General features: G+C 44.5%; 1 protein-coding gene across 6 annotated transcripts in view; it reads left to right on the plus strand.

The window, feature by feature from the left end:
• Positions 1–23,738, plus strand: part of AUTS2 (activator of transcription and developmental regulator AUTS2) — a 1,132,479-nt gene that overhangs the window by 799,249 nt on the left and 309,492 nt on the right. For all 6 annotated transcript variants that reach the window (XM_036310217.1, XM_036310212.1, XM_036310213.1 and 3 more), the window contains exon 5: positions 15,758–15,787. In XM_036310217.1, the coding sequence (XP_036166110.1) occupies positions 15,758–15,787 (30 nt within the window). The remainder of the gene's footprint in view (positions 1–15,757; positions 15,788–23,738) is intronic.

Consider the following 23,738-nt stretch of genomic DNA (forward strand, 5'->3'; position numbering starts at 1 on the left):
TAAAACTGGAATGCTAAAAGGTATACAGCACAGTGGGGAGACGGTGGAGAGGTGTTGTAAGGTTAAAAACGGGGATATAAGTATATTATTAGGTTGTTTCCTAACTGCGTGATGAATTCATAAACAAAATTGTGAACAAATTCTTCTTGACAGAAAGAGTTGATCTGAAGAGGTAAGGCTTGGTGCATGTCACAGGATTATCCTTCAGATAGAAAGTCAACATCCCTTCAGAAGTGGGCGATTGTCTGCCCCACCACAGCCTGGCCAACACTGTGTGTCAGCATCAGCACTTACATTGTTTTTCTTTTTTATAGATGAAAAAGAAATAAGCTCTTTTTAATTTGCATATCTTTGATTATTGGTGCAGTTGAATTTTTCCTGTGTTTATTAGCCATCTATTTCCTCTCCCCTGAATTGACCGTCTGCATTAGGAAGGAAGGATGAGTCTGCAGGGCTAGCTGGAGACAAGGTGCTCCGTGATCATTACCGGAGCCATGGGCCAGGGCTGCAGGGGAAAGGACTAAGAGCCTCCTGGGATTCCTAGGTTACCATCAAGTAGGCTTCTTCCGCATCCAGAGCCTGGTTTTCTGCACCGTCAGCTTGTCATCGGTATTTGCTCCCTACCTTTTCATTGGTTAAGAAATAGTTTGGATTTCTGAGAGGGGCTCTTTACATTCCACTCAAGCCAGGGCTTATAATTCTTTCCCGACCAGCCTGCTTGTTCAGATTGGGTTCTGCTGAGTCCCATTGGTTCGCAGTGCATTGCTGTAGATCTTGCCTGAGTCTTTTACGAGCCCTGCCATCCAGCCAGGAGCTGTGACTGCTCTGTAACCTCCTTAGATTTAAATCTGTTGCTTGCGTTCTCATAGTGTTACAGAGCAGCAGAGCCCATCCATACTGATGTCTTAATATCATCTCTGCTCCTTGGATTTATAGGGTAAAATAAACCTTCTGCCACAGAAGTGTTTATTGATTACTGAAGTACGTAGTAAAGCCGAAGAATAAAGTAAGACCAAGTAATCGGTCCTATTCCCGGGGGATGACAGTCAACCCTGGTCACGCAGCCTCAGGGGGCCGCCTTGCGCGCTGGAGCTAGGAGGCTGCCATTTCATTGGGCGTCCAAATAGTAAGCAGTGAGTGATAGAAACCAGGCAGAACGAGTGCATACTGTGTGATTCCATTTACATAAAGCTCTAGAAAATATACAAATGAATCTATAGTGACAGGAAGCAAATCAGTGGTTGGGCAGGGAGAGGAGCTGGGGATGAACAAAACACAAGGAAACTTGGGGGAGGTGGATGTGTGCACCCCCATCTTGATCGTGGTGATGGCTTCATGGTGGATATATGAGAAAATGGATTAAATAGTGCCCTTTAAATATGGGCAGTCTGTTCGCATCAGTTATATCTCAATAAAGCTATGAAATAGAAAATAGCAAGCAGTATAGACAACCCATGGCTCACTTAGTGCTGGAACATTTTTCTCTTTCTTTAGGAAGCTCTACTTTAAGGAACATTTGGAAGGACTTGTGAGACTAAATTTCACCTTCACATTAGGAGAAATGGGGGTTTAGAAGACAATGGGGCCATGAAAAATAAAATAAAAAGACCAACAAAAGGGCAAGATCTCTTCTTCCATTCCTTTTTCATTCTTACATCTGAACCTTAAGAGGTGGCTTGTCATACAATGTTTTGCTAAAACAAAAGAAGCAGAGCCCTTTAGAAAAAAGCCTGAGTTCTCTTCTTACCACCCCTCCCTCTGCCATCACACACACCCCCATCCAGAGGAGAGAGGCTGTGCTCCGAATGTTGGCAGGCTGGAAGGGGACAGGCGTTTTTGACACAAAGAGATGTTTGTTTTCCTTGCATTTTAACTCTTAATTTTTGACACAGTGGGGAGCTCCAGCAGGGCTGCCATTTAAAATGTAACAATGCCATGGTGTTCTGACTGCCTCTGTCATGGGGGTGTCGTGACTGAAGGCCAGGAGACAAAGCAAATGAGGCCAGAGACAGTGCCTGCTGCCGAGGGGCTGGTCTGCTTCTCTGTCGAATGTTTCTCTCCTCTGGCCTGAGGAGGAGTTTCGCAGGGAGCCTGGAGCTGGAATTTGTACAACCGCCATTCAACCCCCTTGATTTTAATCAGAAATGCACAATTATTCTTTTCCTCCAAATAGAGAAACTCAATCCCCATTTTAAATTCAATTATTGTAATTGCAGCATTCAGAAAAATGGCACATTCATTTTCTAATAAGAGATTGTGGATACCAAATTACTGCATATAGTATGTCAAAACAGGAAACGTGAGACTGGCAGGCCAGTGGGTGTTTTTATCTTGGCAATTTGTATTTTCTTGCAGACAATTTATAGTAATCCTACCCTTCCTTGTTTATGATTCAGAAGACTAGCTTTTCAAGCCATCCTACAATAAAGACTGTTGTTAGGTACAATTTAAAATCCCAGTTATGAGTCTGAATTCTAAGAAGGGCAATAGTAAAGCACCTAATAAAGGAGTGGGGGGGGGGGCGCGGGGGAACCAGTCTGGCATGTCTTTGGATCCTCTCGAACCACCTTCTAATAATTGTAGATCAGTTTGTCTCAGGCCCTATTTCTGTTCCTTTAGCTGTGCTTTTCACTCCCTTGCATTTTAAAAACAAAGCAAGCAATCTGGTTGTGAGACGTTGATAGGTGGCCATTATGTTTCAGCAATATGAGAGCACCATTTTCCCTTTTCCCATCCCTTTCCAGTTGCTTTTGTTGGCCTAAGGGTGAGTCCAATGTAAGAAAAAATAGTATATTTGGAGTTTGAGTTTCCTAATTTTCTGAAAAGAATATCGTTATGATCAGATTTCTTCAAGAATATGGCATTACCGTCTTAGGATTTACTTTTACCTTGAGGTTGTTTCCATGTATTTCTCATGGCTGCATTAAGACAGCCACCACATTCACACACCTTAGCATGCACTCCACTAACCACTGTCTAGTTCTTTATCTCAGCTACACACTTTCTATGACACCTTCCATCGGATATTCTGCTAATGTAACTTACAAACTCTGAGCTATGTTTGGGGAAACTGACCACAGTGTTGAAGATGCTGGAAACCAATAGGTGAAGGATGGCGAGGAAAGCCAGAGAAAGCTTCCTTCCATGCGAAAGAGGGAACAGACATCCCTGGGTGTCCCTGAGGATAGAAGTGGTTGAATTGCTGAATGCCTACTGAGTGCCAAACACGTTAGCTATAGTCTCTCAACTAATCCCCCGCTTTGCAGGTACCTACGTTAATGCTCTAGGAAGTTTTATCTCTTCCCAAGGTTACTCTGTTGGTTAATTTTGTTAGATCCATCCGTAAGTAGGCCTTTCGTATAAATGAACCTTGTGCACAGGGCTGTCCAAAGAGCTCCTTATTCGGACCGGTGAGAATCTCTGGACAAACTTCAAAATGGCTGGCTTCCTAGTTGTACTAATAATCACCTGGTGTGTTTTTTTATATCTATCTTGTCTGTCTATTTATTCTGCCAATTTTAATTTGAGTGAACATCTTAATAACGTCAAAGCCCACGTCATTATTGCACTATACATAACCTACAAGTTTAGACCCCATATCTTATATCTATGCATTTTATATGAGTCCCTATACACAGATTACTGACTACTATTAGACTGAAGCATAAATCCAAATTGTATCCACCAGTTCTTTTTTCTCATCAAGAACGTAAAGGAATGCTTAGAAACTTGAATTCTAAAGGGTCTTGCCTTATAGATATCTCCCCTTCCCCCCTAATACTATCAACAATAAGAAGTATAAAAATAAATAAATACAAATAAAGTGACTTGCCTTCTTGGTATTTGATCAGTGAAATAAGCCCATGTATTACCAGAAGACTCCTATTGTTCTCTGCTTCAGAGAGAACGGTAGTTTCTGTTTGTTTGGTTGTTGTTTTTGGATAGCATAGTATCATGTCTTCAGACACCGCCCAAGCAGAAATCCTTGCAGAATATGATTTCCCCTCTGGCAATAAAATGACCACCACCACCCCCCAAAAAAATGGAAACCCAACATTTAAATAACTGTTATGTTACCTCATTTCTGAGTTTGATATAACATAGCTTTTATAAAGACTTGGAAGAATAAAGCTATTGAGTCTTTCTTTCTGTGCTTTCACATGCTTGAACTGTGAAATTTTAATTCTCACAAAAAAATCCTGTGGGGCATGTATCACCCCCTCTTACAATTAAGAAAAAAAAAAGGTAGGCTCCAGCCCCAGTGGGTTCAGTTGGTTGGAGTGTTGTCCTGTACATCAAAAGGCGGGTTCTATCTCCAGTCAGGGCACATACTGGAGGCAATCCATCAATGTTTTTCTCTCACATTGATATCTCTCTCCCTCCCTCCCTGCCTCACCTCCTCTCTCTCTAAAAATCAATGAAAATATATACTGAGGTGAGAATTAAAAAAAAAAAAAAAAGGGGGTAGGCTCCCAGGTGTTAAGTACCTTTCCCAAGACTGCACAGCTGCTAAGTGGAGGGGTCAGAATTTGAACCTGGGCCAGCCGCAGATTGAATGAGCAAGTCCCTGAGCCGGGCACTGTGCTGGGCCTCCTCCGGAGGGAGAGCTGCCCAGGATGGAGTGGAAATGTGGCCGACGGCTGCCTTCTCTGCTGCCCACGGCCTCTGCTCCCTCCGTTCCGTTTCAGCTTGGCTTACCCTTTGCCAAACAGTCAACCCACAAGATGTTTTTCAGGTAGTTCCTTTGGATAGTGCATGAGAGGGAGTGGGGTGGTATATTGTACTTGCAGAGAACATGAAGTCCAAGGCTGAGAACATGAATAGAACTGGGTTCAAGTGCTGCCTCTGCCGGTGGAAGCCTTAAATTAACTTCTTGAGAATGGAGAGCTTGTAACGTTTCCCTCCAGGCTGCTGTCAGGGCATTCTTTTTCAATAACCAGTAGCTGCTGGCTGGCATTTGTAGGGGAGATGCTCTAAGATGGCTCCTATGGAGAATTTCTCCCCTGGAAGAGCCATGCTGCAGTGAAATGCAGTTCAGGAGCCAGGCTCTTCCGAAAGAGACAGCTCAAAGCTGCTCTGCTGCCTGGACCCTCCTCTTCCTCCTTTTGCCTTCGGTGGACATTGTCCCTTTGGCAGGGAGTTGAGCCGTGTAGGTGCAGCTTAGCAGTGCTTCACAACAGGCTGGAAGGGAGCATGGCTTGCAGGAGCTTCATTACCTGGGGAAAAAGAACTCGGAGCTACAGGCACTTTAAGAAAGATGCTTTCACTTTGAGTATTGGAGAAAATAGAACAATTACCTATTGAAGGCAAAGTGGATGAAAAACACCTCTGTTCATACTACCCTGATCATTTAATCTATTCAGATTCATTCTGCTTTCTGAAGGGGATTCAAGCCAACTGTCTGTTCTTCCCGGCTGCACCCCATTCTTCTCCAGGCTTCGCAGGACACATGGCGAGCGCCTGAGGTTCCAGCTAATGACAGACATTTCCTGCCTCAGGAGGAGACTCCTCCAAGGGCTTGAGCGTCCTGCACAGTTTCAGAAATATGAAATGAAGAGGAGGGAGGAGGAATCCATAAATCATCAAATTGTTATCGGGCATGGTTTAGGGTCCTAAAACTGCCCTGGGGCCTGTGATGATTCCAAACTGCTCTCTCGAGGAGCTCACCATCTGCTGGGGGAGCAAGACTTACATAAGTGAAATCAATGAAGAATTGTACTCTATCTAAACTAGATTTCCAACACCTGGCATATGTACTCTTAAAAAAAAAAAAGATGCTCTTTGTTAAAGAATGAATGAATGAATGCTTTTTAATACCTACAGAGTGCTTTTTATGTGTCAGGCACTGTTCCTTACCCTTTCGTGTTAATTTATATATTAAATTATTATTATTATGTGTTTATTAACTCAGTGAGTGCTCTCGACAGCCGGGGAGGTAAATACTGTCAATAGCCCCATTTGATAGGTGATGAAACTGAGGCACCGAGAGGTTAAGATACTTGCCAGAGGTCCTATAGCTCACATGTGGCAGAGCCAGGATTTGACTTCAAGCACCGTCCTCCTCGCTAAAGCTCAGACCAGCTTGGACCAACCCTGTGCGCTTTGGCCTGCCTCTCCCCCCAGCCCCGCCAGACCTCTCATTTGTAGTTTCTTTTACGGAGCGCATTTCTAAACGAACGGTTGCTCTACTTTAAGGACATACAAATGGCTTGCCCTCACCTGTCAAGCATGATCCTTGTATTTTACCAGGCCCATTATGAACGCAATCTTTCTGTCGAAAATTTGCATACCTCCTTTCTTGAAAAGTAATGACAGCAATTTCTTTCCCTCCGCTCACTTTCTGAGTGTCTCATTTAACGGCACCTGTGAAACCGACAGGCGCAGAGATGAGAAGTGAAAGAGAGCAGTTGATTAAATCATCATCAAGTCGGCCTCAGAAAGTCAATTCTGCTTGCCGTCTGCAATGATATCCTTTTATCTTAAAGTAATGAGCTATGGCACTTTTGCATCGGGTAATGCGATAAGTTCTATTAGCATGTTCCATTTGCCTCACAAGCAAGGGCAAGTCATTTTAGCTAGCTCATATCACTGCAATCAAAGCAATTGGCTTCCCAGGCAGAGAAGAAAGGGAAAAGGCTCAGGGTGATTTCTATGGATCACAACACAGCGGAAAAAATAGACTCTTGTATTATTTTAACCCGTAACATACTTCTCCTTTTTGCTTATCAGCAGATTTGGGTTTTATTAGCTAGCACAGGACTCTGAAAGAACCGAGCTTTAGTTGAAGCAAACCTAGGGGGCTCCAGCCCCACCCAAGGAAACCAGAGACTGATCAGGAAAGGGAAGAGTGCAGCACTCCAGGGTCACATAGAATACCGCCAAAGAACACAGAAGAATAGGTCTCCCTGCTACTAACACTGTGGACTCATAATACATTCTTGCTTTACACCATCTTCAAAGTCATCTGTAATAGGTCCCTAGGCAGGCACGGATTAATGCTATTGATGACTTAGAATCGGTAAATCAATGACAAAGAGGCAAAGGATCTGGTGCTTAAGCTTAAAAGAGATCTTTTACAAAGCACCCAGCCCTAGACTGAGTTTTTTTACCTTTGGACAAGAAATTCATTTTTCTCATTTTGCCAACCACTGGGCTTTGTGGGCTCTGGGTTTTAAGTAAATTTCGTCTTTGGTTTTATGTATGCTTATACTTGGCAAAATGCGACTTCCTTTCTTCTAAGGCAAGAAAATGCTGAACTCTCCAAATATTTGTGAAATATCCACTTATTTTCCTACTTCCAAAAACCCCACAATATTTTAATGAGCTAAGTGGAAATTTACAGCATACAGAGTATTTTATGAAATACACCTGGATTTCAAAGTGACAAAAAGAAAAAAATATTGATGATAAATTTGTGAGCTTTAGAACTTCAGGTTTGAACAAAATGATTTGTCAGTATATTTACACTTCTAATCAGTAGTCAAAATGAACCAGCATAGTAGGCATTTTAAAATTATTTACTAGTATTGAATGAAATTGTGTGATCATCAAAGAGACCCTAGAGGGAGAATAAGAAGTGTTCCCCTAGCCCCTCAAATCACATCGGGCATTTGAACTCTAGCCAGTACAAGCTGAGAACTTGCAAAATTGCCCAATTCTGCAGGCTCCCCATGCGGGGAATCGCACTTCACCAATACAAAATTCCAGAAGCTTCTGAAAGCTTACTTTCATTTATATCTCAACTGCTGCATATTGCTGGACCTTATATGATTTTCAAGTGTGCTCATTTTGTAACTGTCAGAAACTTTGTTCTTATATTTTACGCTATGTTTGGCATACCAATTTTTCTATTAGGCTTTCATTTTGGGGGGGTGATTTCATTTGATCAGACATAGTTATTGTAGCACTAGAGGGGAGGAGGAACCAATGGCATCATTTTGTAATCAGGAAGACTACCTCAAATCTTCAGGATTAAACCTTTTATTTCTAGGGCCCCAAGAGCTTTAAATTTCACTTAAAGTCCAAGCCTGTAAAAAGACTGTAAGCCATGGAAATGAGGGCTCTGTGAGGTAACAGGGACAGACAACAGCTAGCGGCTGCCCGTTTTGCATGTACAAGGACCTGGGCAGGTGGGAAGATGATAGTGGACATGTTTTTAGTCACTGTGCCACCACCTCACTTCTTTAAATAAGAAAATAAGTGTCATGTTTTCTGCAGGTGGCTTCTTCTGAAATTGCTTTTAGGTGAGGGATGTCTTTACAGGCTTAGATAAACCACCTGCCCCAAAGGGGAACCGATTTGTTTTGTCACTGGCAAAGTTAAATTGTACCTGATGTTAGACACAGTGGTTTACAAGTTGGGGTTCTCCCTCATTTTCCTCTCATTTCCTTTAGGCAGAAAGGAGAATAAAATAACTTTATTCAGCAATGGTGTTCAGCCCTGACATCTTTGGTGGCAGTGATAAATGGATTTGAGATACGAAATAACTGCTCCAGCAAGGTCCATTGAGCAGAATAGAGAGCAATGCCCTCCTCAATGTCATTGCATGTGATATATTCAATGATTGCCACTTTCTGCTTAAGAATGCATTCCATCACAAGGTCCCTAGAATTCCATTTCGTTCCCTCATTCTGAATGAGGCAGGGAGGTATCGCAGACCTTGACTTGCTTCAATTTGGATCAGAGTCTTAAAACACAGGTATTGCGATTCCTAAATGGAAATGAGAAATGTTTGCTTTTGAGGACATACAATAAAGTCATAATCACATAATAGAAGATATTTTCTTCTGAGCCCCAACTCTCAGCTCTTCTGACAATTCTAACGCTGCCCAGTGTGTTCAAACATACATCCCATTGTATTAAGCAGTCAAGTTAGTCCGTGTTTCCTGTGCCTTCTTCCTTTGGAATTACTTGTCTTTTAAATCATAGTTTGCTTGTGTTGGGTGGAATCAACCACACTTGGAACAATTCCAAAGAAGAACGGGATAAATGTGTCAGTATGACTGAGCCCTGCCATGTCCCACGGCCTGGAGATGCAAAGATGAGGAAGGCGCTGCCCTTCCCTGGGTGGGATCACTCTCTGGTGAGGAAGACGTGAGGCAAACAGTGAAATACAGTTTTGTGAGGGATGGAGACAGAAGCAATTAATCATAAAAAGCATTAGAATTCTAAGAATTCTTCTAAGAAGAGTATTGGAACAGTCACTGTGGTTTTAGAGACACATGAAAGGTTTTTAGGCCCTGACGGGTTTGGCTCAGTGGATAGAGTGTCGGCCTGCAGACCAAGAGGTCCCGGGTTCGATTCCGGTCAAGGGCATTTACCTTGGTTGCGGGCACATGCCCAGTAGGAGGTGTGCAGGAGGCAGCTGATCGATGTTTCTAACTCTCTAATTCCTCTCCTTCTTCTCTGTAAAAAATAAAATATATTTTTAAAAAAAGGTTTTTAGGTAGAAACTTGATGGAATAGAATGCCAAGCAGAGGGAATCGTTAAAGGCTGAGGGTGTGACCAAGTCCCACAGGTGTGGCTAGAGCAAGGGGTATGTTGGAATTTCGCTATTCAACAGTATGGACACAGACCGAGGCCCATCCATCAGCTGGTTGTAACTAGTCTGATATGAGGTTAGTAAGGTAGTTGAGACTAAAAATTTGAAAGCTTTTATAACAATTCAATAGAGTAATTTTACATCTTTTAAATCAAATAACATAGTTTATATCTTTTTCATTTTTCTAGCAATTTGTTTTTTAACTGTATATTATAAAATTATTGGTCACAATGTATTGGAAAACAAAACAAAAACAAACGGCCCATCTCCACAGAAAGGCTGAGGAGCACTGTGCGGAAGGCATGGCTAGAAGTTAGGGTGGGGAAGTTGGAAATGTCATGATCACATTGAAACTGAGCAAGTCCATGGTGGCCAGTAAGGACTTGGATCAGAAAAAGAAGAGACAGTGGGTCCGGGGAAGCATCATTAGCCTCTTGTAATGATGAAGTGAGTGCCTGCACTAAAGTGCAGTGTCCATGCCCGTGGAGATGGAGAGGGTTTAAAAGGCAGAGTAGATAATGTTGGGTGAGAAAGGAAGGTAGGTCTGCTCAAGGATGGTGGGAACAGCATGGGAGAGGGACAGGTTGGGTAAGCAAAGGATGGTGGGCCTAGATTTAGAGGGATGCTTGAGTCTGAGGTGTTCATAGGGCTTGAGTGGGAGGGGATTAGCACAGAGAAACGAGTTGATAATAGTTAACAGTTATTGTCTGCACGTACCCTGAGCCATGCATTGTCTAAGTTGTTTACACATATTATCTCATTTTATTCTCATGTTCTTAGGAGGGAAATGGCATTATCACCCACATTTACAGCTAAGGAAACTGAGATGTATAGACTTTACCAAAGCCATGGAGCTGGCAAATGGTGAGCATAGAGATTTTTAGTCTCAACATAGAAATGGTAGATGGAACCTAGGGACTCTTCAAGGACTCCCCTGGAAGCCATCTAGAAACAGTGGAACTGCAGGTGCTGCTCTGGGGAGACAAGGCATTAAAGAATATGCAGAACGGGAAGGGCCATGAAAAGATACAAGGAAAAAACAATATTGGCAAACGTGTACAAGGGGAAAATCTCGGATGTTCAATTGAAACAATGAAAATATCCAGCACTAGGGAACTTTTTAGCTGTTATTTACAAGTCAAACAGTGGATTACAGTGCAGCCTTTTTTATAAGTGATGGTACTGGGTCAATGTTACTCATGAAACTAAAGTATTTGGCATATTATGCAAAAACAAAACAGGTTACAAAATATTAGGATTTCATTTCCTAAAATGTGTGTGCGTGAAGAAGGGAAAGGATGGAGAAGACTAGAAAGAATTGTACAAATAGGTTGACAGTGTCTCTGGATGGCAGATTGGTGGGTGACTTTTTAAAATGTAGTCAATAAATATGCATTAATTTTTTAAAGGAAAAACTATTAGGTAAGTGGGTGGGTTAGTTGGTTTATTGGTTGATTGAAGAGTTTAAGGGGGATGTGACATGTCTGGGAGAGGAAGGAGGTGCCTCCGAAGGTTCAGGTCTAATTTGTGAAGCTGGCGGGAGGAAGGGGACGATGAAGTGCATGGTGATGTGTTGGAATGTCTGCATGTAGTCAGGTGAGGAACTAGTCCCTTTCTAATTCTGCATTTGAGGCACGTGGTTTGGATCCCATACCTCATTTCCCTCTTTTGTCTGTGGTGGGTTTGGGTGGTATCTTTGTCTGAAGACTGAGTGACCAAGAATTCTTCCCCGGGTGGGTTAGTATAAGGGCTGGTTGTTCCTTTTCACTGCTTGCTTTTAAAATGCAGGAAAATATTTTCAGCTTTGCACAAAGGACTTTGAAATCTAGTCATGGAGAGTCCGCTGTCACCTCGAGCTGGTCGTTAGTGTGCAACCTGTTTGCTAATAAACCAGTGCAGGACCTCGATGTCAAAATGTTTAGACTGGCCAAACCAGCTGGGACCCCGTTTCTGCATTTGACATGCCTTTTCCATTTCCCAGCCTCATGCAGAACATACACCTGAATGAGGAGGTGGCTCAGTGTGAACTCTGATAAATTGGAGTGGGTACCTAGGGATTGGGGAGCAGACACTTCTTCTTTTAACCTTTCAAGACCAAGAATCATTTGGCCGAAAATCCACCAAGTATGGAACTTAGGGTATGAAAGCTGCACAGTGTATTAAATGTGAATTTGAGACCATGAATTCTCCCCACACTGACTCTATAAAACAGCCTCCCTTTTTCATAAAGCAGGCCCATAAACCGCTGCCAGCGAAGCAGAAAGACTCCTTAGGCTCATGGCTGGCTTTCCGTCTGGAGTTGTCAACAAACCCCCTTTATGAGTGGAATAGACCTCTTGTATGTGCCGAGCTTCTGGCTTTTTACAGAGTGTGTTAGGAGCCAGGCTAGGCAAACGTTAGGCGCTGTTTGCTGAGTGCATTTATTGCTTTTGCATAATTTATGAGCTGGAGGGGTTGACCATCATTCGTCTCTGCCAGGGGCTGGCACTCGAGGCTCCAGAGAGCGAGGCTGTAAATTGGATGGCGCGCTCCTGCTGAGCTCACGGCAAAGTCCCCGGGTCAGTGTGGGAATTTAATACCAGAAATGGAACTGTTTTCTCAGCGCACCATGTGGGCCCCCGCGCAGCAGAGACTGTTTTGGCAGACTCTGCGACTGGCCTTGTCGAGGAGCTGTCACTCACCCGCGTGTTGCGTGGGGAGCCTGAGCGTTTTTAATCGGCTTGGCATCCGTGCTGCTTCCATAATGGATACCAGTAGGTCTCAGCTCCCCACCATATGCTTAGCTCTGGAGACAAGGTGCTTCTGGGTATATCAGTAATTACTTGATGCGGAATTAAGTGGACCTTGAAATTAGAACTGGACCGTTGGAAAGCAGGAAGCTTAACACTTTGATAGAAGTACCCATTCCCAGGGACACACTGCTGTTAGGATGGGGGGCGGTGTGGACACTGGAGGTTCTTTCCCGACCTCCCCATTCCCTCTGTGTTCCAGCCGTCAGCGGTCATTGCTTACCTCACAAGGTGGCTGTGAACAGCTGGGAAAATGAGCCTGCCTGGCCTAATCCTTGTCCCTCTTCCATCTCCACCCCCCCCCCCAATCATGCTTTGTCACCCTTAAAAATGTGCCCAGAACTTGGGAACCTCAAGGAAGGCTTAATTAAAGGCAATGGGGAAAGCACACCATCAGGAGAACTGTTCCTCAGCTGTCTGTTGTTCTAGGCCAGCGGTTCTCAACCTGTGGGTCGCGACCCCTTTGGGGGTCGAACGACCCTTTCACAGGGGTCGCCTAAAACCATTGGAAAACACATATATAATTACATATTGTTTTTGTGATTAATCACTATGCTTTAATTATGTTCAGTTTGTAACAATGAAAATACATCCTGCGTATCAGATACTTACATTACGATTCAAAACAGTAGCAAAGTTACAGTTATGAAGTAGCAACAAAAATAATTTTATGGTTGGGGGTCACCACAACATGAGGAACTGAATTAAAGGGTCACAGCATTAGGAAGGTTGAGAACCACTGTTCTAGGCCTTCAAAGTCGCCATGTCACCATTTTCTTTCTCAGCTCATTTGACTTTTTACAATAGAGAAATCCACTCATCAGGCAAGAGAGTTAGCTTAGACCATCTGAGGTTGAAAGCTTGGTTGAAAATGATCCAGATGTACTTGGTTACAGCGCTGTCACTAGAACTCGGGTAAGCCTATGGCAGCGAGGGTCCAGTGGAAAGAAAATGTGACAGCCCTCCAGTCCGCACGGCTGTGAAGTGAGCCCCTAAGTGCTGGTAGCACGGACAGCTGAGGCTGGGAAGAGGAAGCAGTCCCCACAGTGTGTCTTATAATACCAACATGTCCCTTTGGATGGGGTGAGGGTTATTTTCAATTGTGGCTTCAGTACTGTAACTGTTATCTGAACAAACAAGTCCAGAGGTGGGCCGCTCTGAGGGTGGTTCAGGTGGCTCAATTGTGCCAGGGTTTTTCTTCCTTTGGCCCCATCATCTTGTTTTTGTACTTGGCTCTTTTGCCTCATATCTGCAAGATGGCTGCCCCAGATCCAGACATCACTTTCTCAGGCAGTCATGTTCAAAGGCAAGAGGCAAGTGCTTCTGCTTTTCTTTCTCTTTTGAGGTGAGAAAATGTTTCCAGAACCGTCAGAAGACATTTCCTCAAGTCTCAGCCAAAAATGTATCTATGGCCACCCTCAGCTGCAAGGAAAGTTGGAAAAGAGAGAATATCTGGCTTTTTCATTTTCCAAATGTCAGGAGAAGGTACAGACTAAGAGAAGGGATTGTGAATGGCTGTGGGTATCTAGCCAGTAGTGACTGCTGTATAAGCAAATTTATTTTCTGTGTCTGTTCATAGCAGCATCAACTCCCACATCCAGGTGGCCACACTAAAATTCCTTGGCAGCATCCTCAACTCATCCCTCTGACTTGCTTCCCATATCCATGTGTTATCAAGTCCTGTTGGTTCTACCTTCAGAATTGCTCTACCATCTGTTCATCTCTTTCTCAAACCACGCGCCCTGCTGGTGTAGACAGTGCGATGGCTGCCAAACTGGTGTCCCCATGACCCGGCTTCTCCCACAGTGCACTCTCTCCTCCACCGTGGGAAGCGTCATCTTAATAGAACATAGCTCTGATCATGCACCCCCTGCTCAGAGTTTGTGTTCTAACTCTATTTCTGCAGTCATGCACCGCAACAGTGTTTCAGTCAACCACCACATATGACGGTGGTCCCCCAAGATTGTAGTGGGGCTCAAAAATTTTTATCACCAAGGGACGTTGCAGCTGTTGTAACATCGTGGTGCCACTCGTTACTGGTGTCTTTGTGGAGATGCTTATGCAAACAAGCCTACTGCACTGCCAGTCCTATAGAAGTGTAATTCTGTGCAGTACATAATGCTTGACAATAATTACGACCGTGTTATGGGTTGATGATGTATTTCCTATCTTTTTCATTATTATTTCAGAGTGTATTCTTTCTCTTATAAAAAAAAGTTTGCTGAAAAACAGTATGCAGTGTTATCCCAGCCACAGCCTCATACAGCTCTTGTTTCCTGCCTCTCTTGAGTGCCTCCTTCTCTCCTGCGCTTGACTTAACCTCATGTTGTTTTGTACAGAAGCATTCTGTGTAGGCCAGTAGCCCGGGAACAGTAGGCTAGAACCTGTAGCCTCGGTGTGAAGTAAGCTCTACCATCCAGGTTTCTGTAAGCGCACTGTGTGATGTTCATACAACAATGGCATCACTAAACAGCATATTTCTCAGGACATATCCTGGTCACTCCACGGTGCGTGACTGGACAGCTAAACTGAAAGCTACCTTAGGGACAGACAGCCCTGGGTCTTCTTTAAACGTCCGCCGTGCTTCTCAAAGGCATTTGGGTGAATGAACTGTTTATCTGCTGTGCATTTACTTTAACAAAACATGTCCCTTAAAAAAAAAACAAGATATTGGATAACAGAACATTCTTGGTTTTTTTTAAAAAAAAATTGTATTCTTTATTCCCTTTGAGTTAATTATCATTCCTGGTTATCCCAAACCCAGCTCAACAGTTGGCACATGGGATCGATTAGACATGGTGCAAATGAGTCTACTGTCCTAAAACTTTTTTTTTGGCCCATATTGTTGATTTGGTACCCTGACCTCTATCCTTAGCACGTATTTTATGGAGAACCTTCCCTCTGTTCTCTGGAAAAGGCAGCCTCCCAGTGGTGAGCCTCACCCATTATGCTCTATTCCTTTCCAGTCCAAATGAGAGAAGGCAGTGCCCAGCGGTTTACCTCTTTTCTTCTAGAAACGCACCAGGGGTGAGACAGCCATTGACAATAGAAGGTAGAAGGTCTCCATTAAAGAATTGATTTTGCTCTCAATCCCATTGAATGATCTTGATTCACCTTAACCCTGTGGCCAGCTTGGCTCCCGCTGGGCATCCCCTCTGCCATGCAACAGGGGAGGGCTTACTGGGGTGATGAGCATACACCAGACTGCCCACAGGAGAGCCACAGAGCACAGGCACAGAGGACACAGCGGGCAGCTGCTCGGCATCCTGCTTCTTACCCGTTTACCAGCACTGGGGCCGAAGAATCTCCACCCAGCTCAGACCATGTTCCTTTTGCCTTCCTTGGTCTTGCTTTTGTTTTCTGTATTAAAGACAAAAACCTACTCCATTTTTGCACTAACCCTCATTCTCTTGTTTTCTTTTTCAGTGCGACAGCGACAGTGACCAAGAAGAGAAGGTAAGACTCCCCGCCCCCAATTGTGGGCACAGTACATAGACACCGAACACCATGGTTCTTCCACACACGCTGCAGGGGGTGGGGTGGTACCAGCTTCATGGGGGCAGCGCCTTTCTCTTCTGTAAAGTCAGGTGTTATTCACATAGTGATGTTTTCTTTGATAAGAGATAACAACTAATTTGTGAGGTCCACTTTTTTTAAATAAGTCCTTTAATAGTGCATATATGTGACACTAAGTTTTCACATTATAAAAGATTTCAAAAGAGGAAATGATTTATTTTCATAGCCATCTGATTTTTCTTTTTTAATCCTTGATTGGAACATTAAATGTGCTAGTATGTATTTATAATGTCATGTTTTCATTTATCTTACTGGCCCATATGCTTCTTCCTGCTTCTCTGTGCATATGGGCCTTCTCAATGGAGATGTCAATGGTAATGTTTCTAGGAATGTCATCCTGGGGCGAGGGGTGAGCAGAGGCGGCCAGAGGGGAACTGCACTCTCCCATCAGGTGGATGGCCAGGTGGGAGGGCAGTTCTTCCAGCAGGTGCGCTCTGTTTCGAGGCTGATGGCCACCAGCCTCGGTGTATCCGGTTCCGCGTGGGTGAGGAACGGGAGCTCTGGGTTGAGCTCTCAGAAGACTGGACCACGGCCTGGTAATGTGAACGTCCTACTGCCTGAAGCAAAGGGATGGTTTGTCTGTTTGGTCTTTCTTCCTAGGTATTCAAATCCCCCAACCCAACTTCTTTCCAGTTTTATTCCTACTTTATGTATTTCCACAAGTTACCTGAATATTATGGTTTATCTGTTACTTGGCACCCAAAGGAACTGCTGGTCCTCCCTTCCCTTCCCCAGTTTCTGGATCTGTCCTGCGGAGCCGGCGTCCCTGAGCCCCATTTTCCATCTCCTCCTACCTGCTTGCTGCTTTTATTCAGCATCTGCAGTTAGCGTTTACTGGGATCTTTCCATCAGCCCAGACTCGCCCTCCTCCTCTGCTGCCAGCCTCCGAGAGGGATGTGAAGGCTCTTGTTCGGTGCTGTTGTTAATTTGAATTCAGCATATGTAGCCTGTTATAAAATGCGAGACATCATCATTTGAACAGGTCAAGCATATTCAGATGAAGACAAATGGTGCTTATTTGATTTCCTTAAAATCAGGAAATGAAAAAAGTGCTCTCTGGAGAAATCATGTTCTGCCTGACTTGGATGATAGACCAATGCGTGTCCCCAGATAAGAACAGGCTCTCGCCCTGAGGTTTTTATCTCTGAAGGACGGCCAGGACTGTCAGCTTGCTGACATGTGCATTATCCGTGTCATTTTAAACAAAGTGACCTATGGAAGGGTGTGCGGTGCTGTGACATGGTAATGGGCTGTTGGATGACAGCGAAAGTACACGCTGCAAAGGGGGCTGTGGACTAGTCTTTTGTTTAACTGACAGCTAGGAGCTTCCTTACTCCAGCCCCCAGAGTACGAGCTGCTTCGAAGCCAGTCTCCTGGTGTCTCGGGCGCCAGTGTGTAGTGGGTGCCAGAGGCGCATGGGCAGCGTGGAGGGCAGTGTTCAAGGCGTGCCCACCAACCCTTGGAGCCGTCGGGCCACATCCCATGTGGCACAGGTGTCACCACAGGCAGCAGGCAGGACAAGTACCTGCTGCCATTCCAGCGGCTCTTCCGCAGTGATGTGGGCCTCTCTGTCCAAGGTGGTGGCACTTCTCCAAGGGGATGAGCCTGCTCGGGTTCTCACAGCCCCTTGGAAGGCGCTGTGAATTCCGGAAGCGTCACCTACCAGCAGTGGTAGAGGTGGTGAGGATGTCTGGTTTTGCATTCTGTGTGCATGTCTTCATAGGCAGTCTCAACCTGGCGGCACACCTGGTCACGGGGAAGCTGTGAAATCCCCACGCCTGGGCCCATTCAGGCCCGACCTCAGAGTCCTCCAGGTCTCAGCACCACTCCTCAAGACGATCAGCTAATGGGTCATTTGGGCAATTACCAAGGCTGCCCCTGGCTTTCAGAGGGATCCGGGTGTTTCCACCTATTGCAAACTAATCCTTCCGGGGACCAGATTCCCAAGTCATTGCTGTTCGGGCTTCAGTCTATGAGACCAGACTGTGGGCGGTGGGAAGTAGCCGGTGCCCACCACTCAGTTCAGGACGATTAAGGGCAATGCAGGAGAATAAGGAGATGTATATATAGGCACGTCCGTGGGAGTGGGGAGATGGCAGGGGAAGGGCGGGCGTTCGGACTGATCCTCCCTCCTGTGCGCACTTCTGCCTCTGTTGCCCTCCACCCCGCTCCTGTCGTCTTTCCTGTGGACTCTGGTGGCCCTGCAGGTCTCTTCTTACCTGGGAGCTGCTCCACAACCACACTCACTTCACCTGTCGCTGCTCCCCTCCCCGGGGCATTCCTCCCAGGGCTCCTGACAGGAGCAATTGGGACTCTTAAACTGCAGCCATGCCTGCTCGCCCTGTTATGGTTAAGACTATCAGGCTCCCCTTTTGGACTGGGATTGTCCAGTGTTTATCACTGGCTTTAATACCATCCCCCCAGACTTGTGCTCTGTGCCAGAGCCCGGGCCCTGTCAGCCTCCTCTGTGCCAGAGCCTCCTGCCTGGGCCCTCTCGGAGCCCCACAGCTAACCGGGCTGCTTTCATGTGCCCCTTGGAGGATTCCCATTCAAATCTGAATTGCTAATGGTGGAAAAGATGCCACTCAGTGTCCTGGGATCCCGTCAGCAGCCCCACCAGGGATGCTGTTGGAGGCAGAAGTGAGACTTGTAGGGCACCCACTGGGACTTCTCTCTGGAAGACCTGTCATTCTCTTACTCCGCGGGGATCTGCAGAGCTGGCGGTCTAAAATTAGGGTACTGCATTTCACACAGCTGACTGAATTAAGATAAACTCTGCTTTCCTCTGATACGAAGCTGTAATTTATAAAATGATACCCTTACTAATTAATGTGGAAGTGACTGGGAAAGGGGCTGAAAAGCAGAGCTTTCCATAAATGCAGAAGATGTACTTGTGGGTGGAAAGGCTTTGATGAGCCATGAGCAACACATCTCTCCCAGCCTCCCCTCCCAGCCGAGAATACATTTTACACAATACCAGAGAGCCGGGAGGGCTCTGGTGAGGTGGGAATGGGCGGAGTTGGGAAAGGCTGGGGCGCTGCACTCAGGTGTGGGGTTGTCTTCACTGTGGTAGGTGACAGAGGCAGCACTTGGCGCCTTAATCACCCACATTAAGCAATTATTCCAATCCCCCACTGGAAATGAATTGGCATCATGAGAACAAAGAGGCAACATACACATTTCCACATATTTGGCCTATATTTCCTCTCGCTTCCTCTTTCTCTGCCACAGCAGCCCATTATGCCAAAGAACACCCTCCTATTGGGTCATGAAATTCATGTGAAGACTAAAAGTCATTCTCTCTTTATATACTCATCCCCCTTTTATTGTGTGGGCCACGTGGCAGAGTTGGCTGGAAGGCCTAGTGTTCAGTGGTCCAACACTTGGGCATCCGAGCCCAGTGGCCTAGGCTTCTTTCTGACCGTCCCTTACCATTTTGTAGCTGTGGACAAGCCTCAGTTCTCTCATCTGCCAAATGGAGATAACAACTGCTCCTCCTGTAGTCTTGTGACAGTTCAGTAAAGGCACTTGGCTCAAGGCCTGGGGCATAGTGTGTGCTCCATAAATGTTAGTTTCATTAGTTTTACTTGGGTGAAAGGGGAGAGACCCCCTCAGGGCAGGAGGAAGCCTACCCTCCTCTTTAGAAAGCTCAAGCTCTGCCAGGAACCTGCCAGAGGACTTCAAGGAGGATTGGTTTTCACTGGAACCTGGGGCTCAGCCTTCATCCCCAAAGGCTCTGCTTCCTGCTACAAGCTGAATGGAAGGGCAGTGAGATTCAGAAGGGCCCCCAAACAATGTATTTTGAACTCCTTATCTTAAACATCAGGCTTTCTTTTGGGCAAAGCCTTGGAGCCACAAGCAGGCATGCTGTCCTGGATGGTACAGCTCTTGTCCCACATACCAAACGCTGTTGGTTCCCAGATGTCCAGGGGAGACATACTGATTCAGTACATCTGGGATGGGGCACAGCATCTGTATTTTTTTAAATGCTTCCTAGGGAAGTCTGGTACACAATTGGTTTTGAGAACCACTACCTTATAACAAATGTCAAAGAGAAACATACTTTTTCATTGTCTATGCTCTTAACAATTTGAGAGTTCAGAGGAAAGACTAGAAAACTATGCAGGTATTTGTGTATATGAACCCACATGCTTATGTTTATAGATGCATGACATATACACACATGCAAAACACACATATACAATCTCGTCACAGATAAGAACTCTTCCCAGTTTCCTCATGAAGTTTTCAGCGTGAGTTCCGATGGCAGTTCCTCTGTCTGGGCTTTTAACCATTTGAGTGACCTCTGGAGAAGGTTGCCTTGCTCCTGTGGTTTGCTCACCAGTGCCTGGAAGTCTCCTGGGACTCTGACCAGTGGCAAGGGCAGTACCACTTCTTTTCCACATCAGCTTCGTCTCCCCGACTTGCACCCACTTTTTGGTTGCATTATAATTTTTTAATCCATGCTAAATTTGTAGGTTTGATCATTTTGTTTTCACTTGTGTGGGAAGGGTGCCGTTTCTAAGAAAAGCAGCGAGGAGACCAGCAGAGGCTTATGTTCCTAGCTCAACACAAACCACATGCCTAACTTGGCTCCTAAAGGACTCAGAAAGTGCTGAGATATCAAACTGAAGACTGGGCATGTGGCTGTGCTTAGTGTGGAAGAGTCCCACCCCTTGACTGGCCACGTTTCACAATCGGTCAAGATTGTGCGCCCTCAGCAACATTCCTGAGACTCAGAAGGCCCTCATTGTTGCTTTCCCATCCCTGGTTTGAAACAGGAGGTGTTCTGATCAGGAGACAACGCAGAAATGCTGTGCTGTTTTGCAGCTACAGAGAGGAATGTCCTCCTCCCTTCCAGTTTCACAGCAGTAGAGCCAACAACCATTCCCCAGGCGGCGAGCAGGGGCCCATGTTCTTGTCTTCAGATCCTCAGCTCTAGTATAATGCCGGGCACAAATTGGGTGTTCAGTAAAGTTCACTGTTTTGCTAAATTTGCATTTCCTTTCCTGGATACTCCTCTCCAAATGGAGGGGATACATGAAACAAGTTCAGAAAAAAAGTTCATGTCAACCCCAGTGTTTATTTTCTGAATTTCAACAAAAATGTGCTCTCATCTTCTGCCTTCTATATTTATTTTACAATTTTATTTTCTCATAAGACACTTCTAAGCCATCTGTAAATTTGCTAGCTTATTTGGAAATTTCTACAACTTCTGGCAGAATTTCAAGAGCTTTCCATTTTGGGTGCCTGATTTCCATAATGCCCATCCACTTAACCTCTTTTTACTGCTCTAAGATTATGTCTGGGTCAAAATTGTTCTTCCAACATCATCGTATTTCCAACTGCCTTAATTCCATCGTATCCATCCAAAAATTCTACTAATACAATCTTTGCATTAAATTTCTATTGCAGATTATTTTTAATTCTGACTTCCATTAAGTTCTTCTCTTTTTTTCATATCACAGCATTTTTATGCCAAACCAAAAATTGCTTCACTAACATTGAATGTGTATGTTGAATATCTGCCCATTAAGACCATGCCATGCAACTGAAAAAGCTAGAGGTTACAAATGTACAGATTTTTTATTAAATGTAAATTAATGAAAAGAATACTCAAGAGTTACTGGAAATTTGTCAGACGTCTTCAGTTACACTCTTATTCTGTAGGATGAATAGAGAGGAGAAAGAGCAGGTCTAGATGTTCTGTTGTTCATTGTGAGAGGGTAATGGAGAAGGATACTCTGAAGACCTGTTTCTTATTTCTCACCAGCCAGCTGTGTGGCCTGGGGCAGGTTACCTAATGTTGCTGAGTATTAGTTTTGTCATCTATAAAATGAGCCTGGATTTAATGATCCAACACCGAATATCCTGATTTTCTATGCAGCTATTTACAGAGGCCCAACAACATGACAGAGTAAGAGGGAAATTAATATGTGAAATCTTTCCTCTTTGCCAAGGTACAAGGAAGTTTTATAAGGTTTGTCTTCATTCTCAAATTCCTAAGAGGGAATGCACATAGTGGGTAGGTCAGAGCACATCTCTGTTGACTCTTCCAAGTAACTGAAGGAAACATTCATATCCACTTTTTCCCCCCAAGTATCTAGTGATGAACCAACATGGGCATTGTAGTTGCTTAACTGTGTTATGTCTGTCACCATGCACCTGTCAGTAGGCAGCAGAGCAATTAGCTTAATCTCTGTTCCTTAATTACTCTATTTGGGAGTGCATGGGGACACATGAAGAGCTAGCTTACATAATGTGCTTTAGGAACTCACTGGACTGATAATAAGTATTATTTGAACCTATAAAAGGAATTCTGGAAAAGTGCAGGGTTGAGTAACTGATTCCACATCCCAGAGAACAGGTCAGCTGCTTTTTCCTAGAATGAGCCATCGGCTTGGGTTGATGACTTACCACGAAAGGACGTTGCAGAGCCAAGGAGGAGTCAGGGGGAAGTGATGCTTTTCATCCTCATGAAATTGAATATGAATCCTGAGTCATCTGAATAGTTGGAAGGTCCTAGTAAAGGCTTTTGTACAGGTGACACGTTTAACAACGTGAAGTATGCTAGTGGCTTCTCATGGCGTATAATCTGGGCTGTTCTTTGTTAGAAGAATGGGTCTTATTATTGTTAATTCCAGTTGGCGAGTGTTCTGTCCTTAATAAAGATGTATGAATTTCTTTGTAGTCATGCAGAGTGTGTGTGTGTGTGTGTGTGTGTGTGTGTGTGTGTATGTGTATGTGTGTGTGAAAGTTTCAGCTGGAAGGTCCGATCGCCTTCTTTCTCTGCATCTTGGAGCTCTGAGAGTCACACTGAGAAGCACTGGCTGTAGACCTGCATGACATCTCCCGCCACTTAGAGAGGGGCCAGGAGCTGCTTTCTCCTGATGTTCCAAACCCAAGCTTGGCTCATGGTCTTCTAAGTACTTCTTTGTTTATGGAGACAGTGGAATGGAGCATTTGAAATAAGGACTGACCAGGAATCCCGGGGATGATAGTTGTTTCCCAAGGGGCTCAGTTTTGACTTTATTTACGTATTTATTTTTGAAGGGGGAAGGGCTTTTAGTGTATTTTCATCTTCCTACTTTCTTGGACTAAAACATGTAGATGCTACTCATTTCTCAAGGACAGCAAAAAAATTAAGAGTAAGGTCAATAGTAATAATTAAATAATAAGACTCACCCCTTTGCATTGAAGAGAAGATTGTATTATTTGAAATACTTTGCAAATGTCATTTTATATGACATGTTTAAATACTTATTATGGGTTCTACATGTATCCTTATATGTAGCATTGCTGACCATCTATAATGTACCAAACTCAATGATAGGTCCTTTCAACAACTGTATCTTCTCATCATTTTACAAATAAAGAAAATGAACTCTGAGAGCTAGTAAATGATGGTGCTGAGGCATAAACTGTCTCTTAGGATGCCAAGAACTGGGCTCTTTTCCCCATAACATGCTGCTTCCCTGTATATCAGGGTGAGCTGAGATATGCCCAGAAGTGCCATTTGAGCACCCTACTACCTTCCTCTCTGTGCCTTATTGTCCTTGGGCTACAAGAAGCCTGGATTATATCTTATCAATCCACCCTCAACCCCACTAGCTTCTAAAAATTCAAGCATGGCAGTTGCTCAGGAAACTGAATAAATACAATTTGGTTTCACTGACAACTTAGATGTATAAGCTCTTCTGAAATGGGCCATTTTTAAAATAAATCTGGGATGCAATTGCCCAAGGTGAAAAGGGAAGGCCTACAAGGTATGTCTTAACTCCTACAAACAAGCAGCAAATCACCTGAGGGCCACCATGAGTACTTGGAGACA

This window comes from Myotis myotis, unplaced genomic scaffold (genome assembly GCF_014108235.1).
Source record: "Myotis myotis isolate mMyoMyo1 unplaced genomic scaffold, mMyoMyo1.p scaffold_m19_p_5, whole genome shotgun sequence".
In the NCBI taxonomy this organism is placed as follows: Eukaryota; Metazoa; Chordata; class Mammalia; order Chiroptera; family Vespertilionidae; genus Myotis; species Myotis myotis.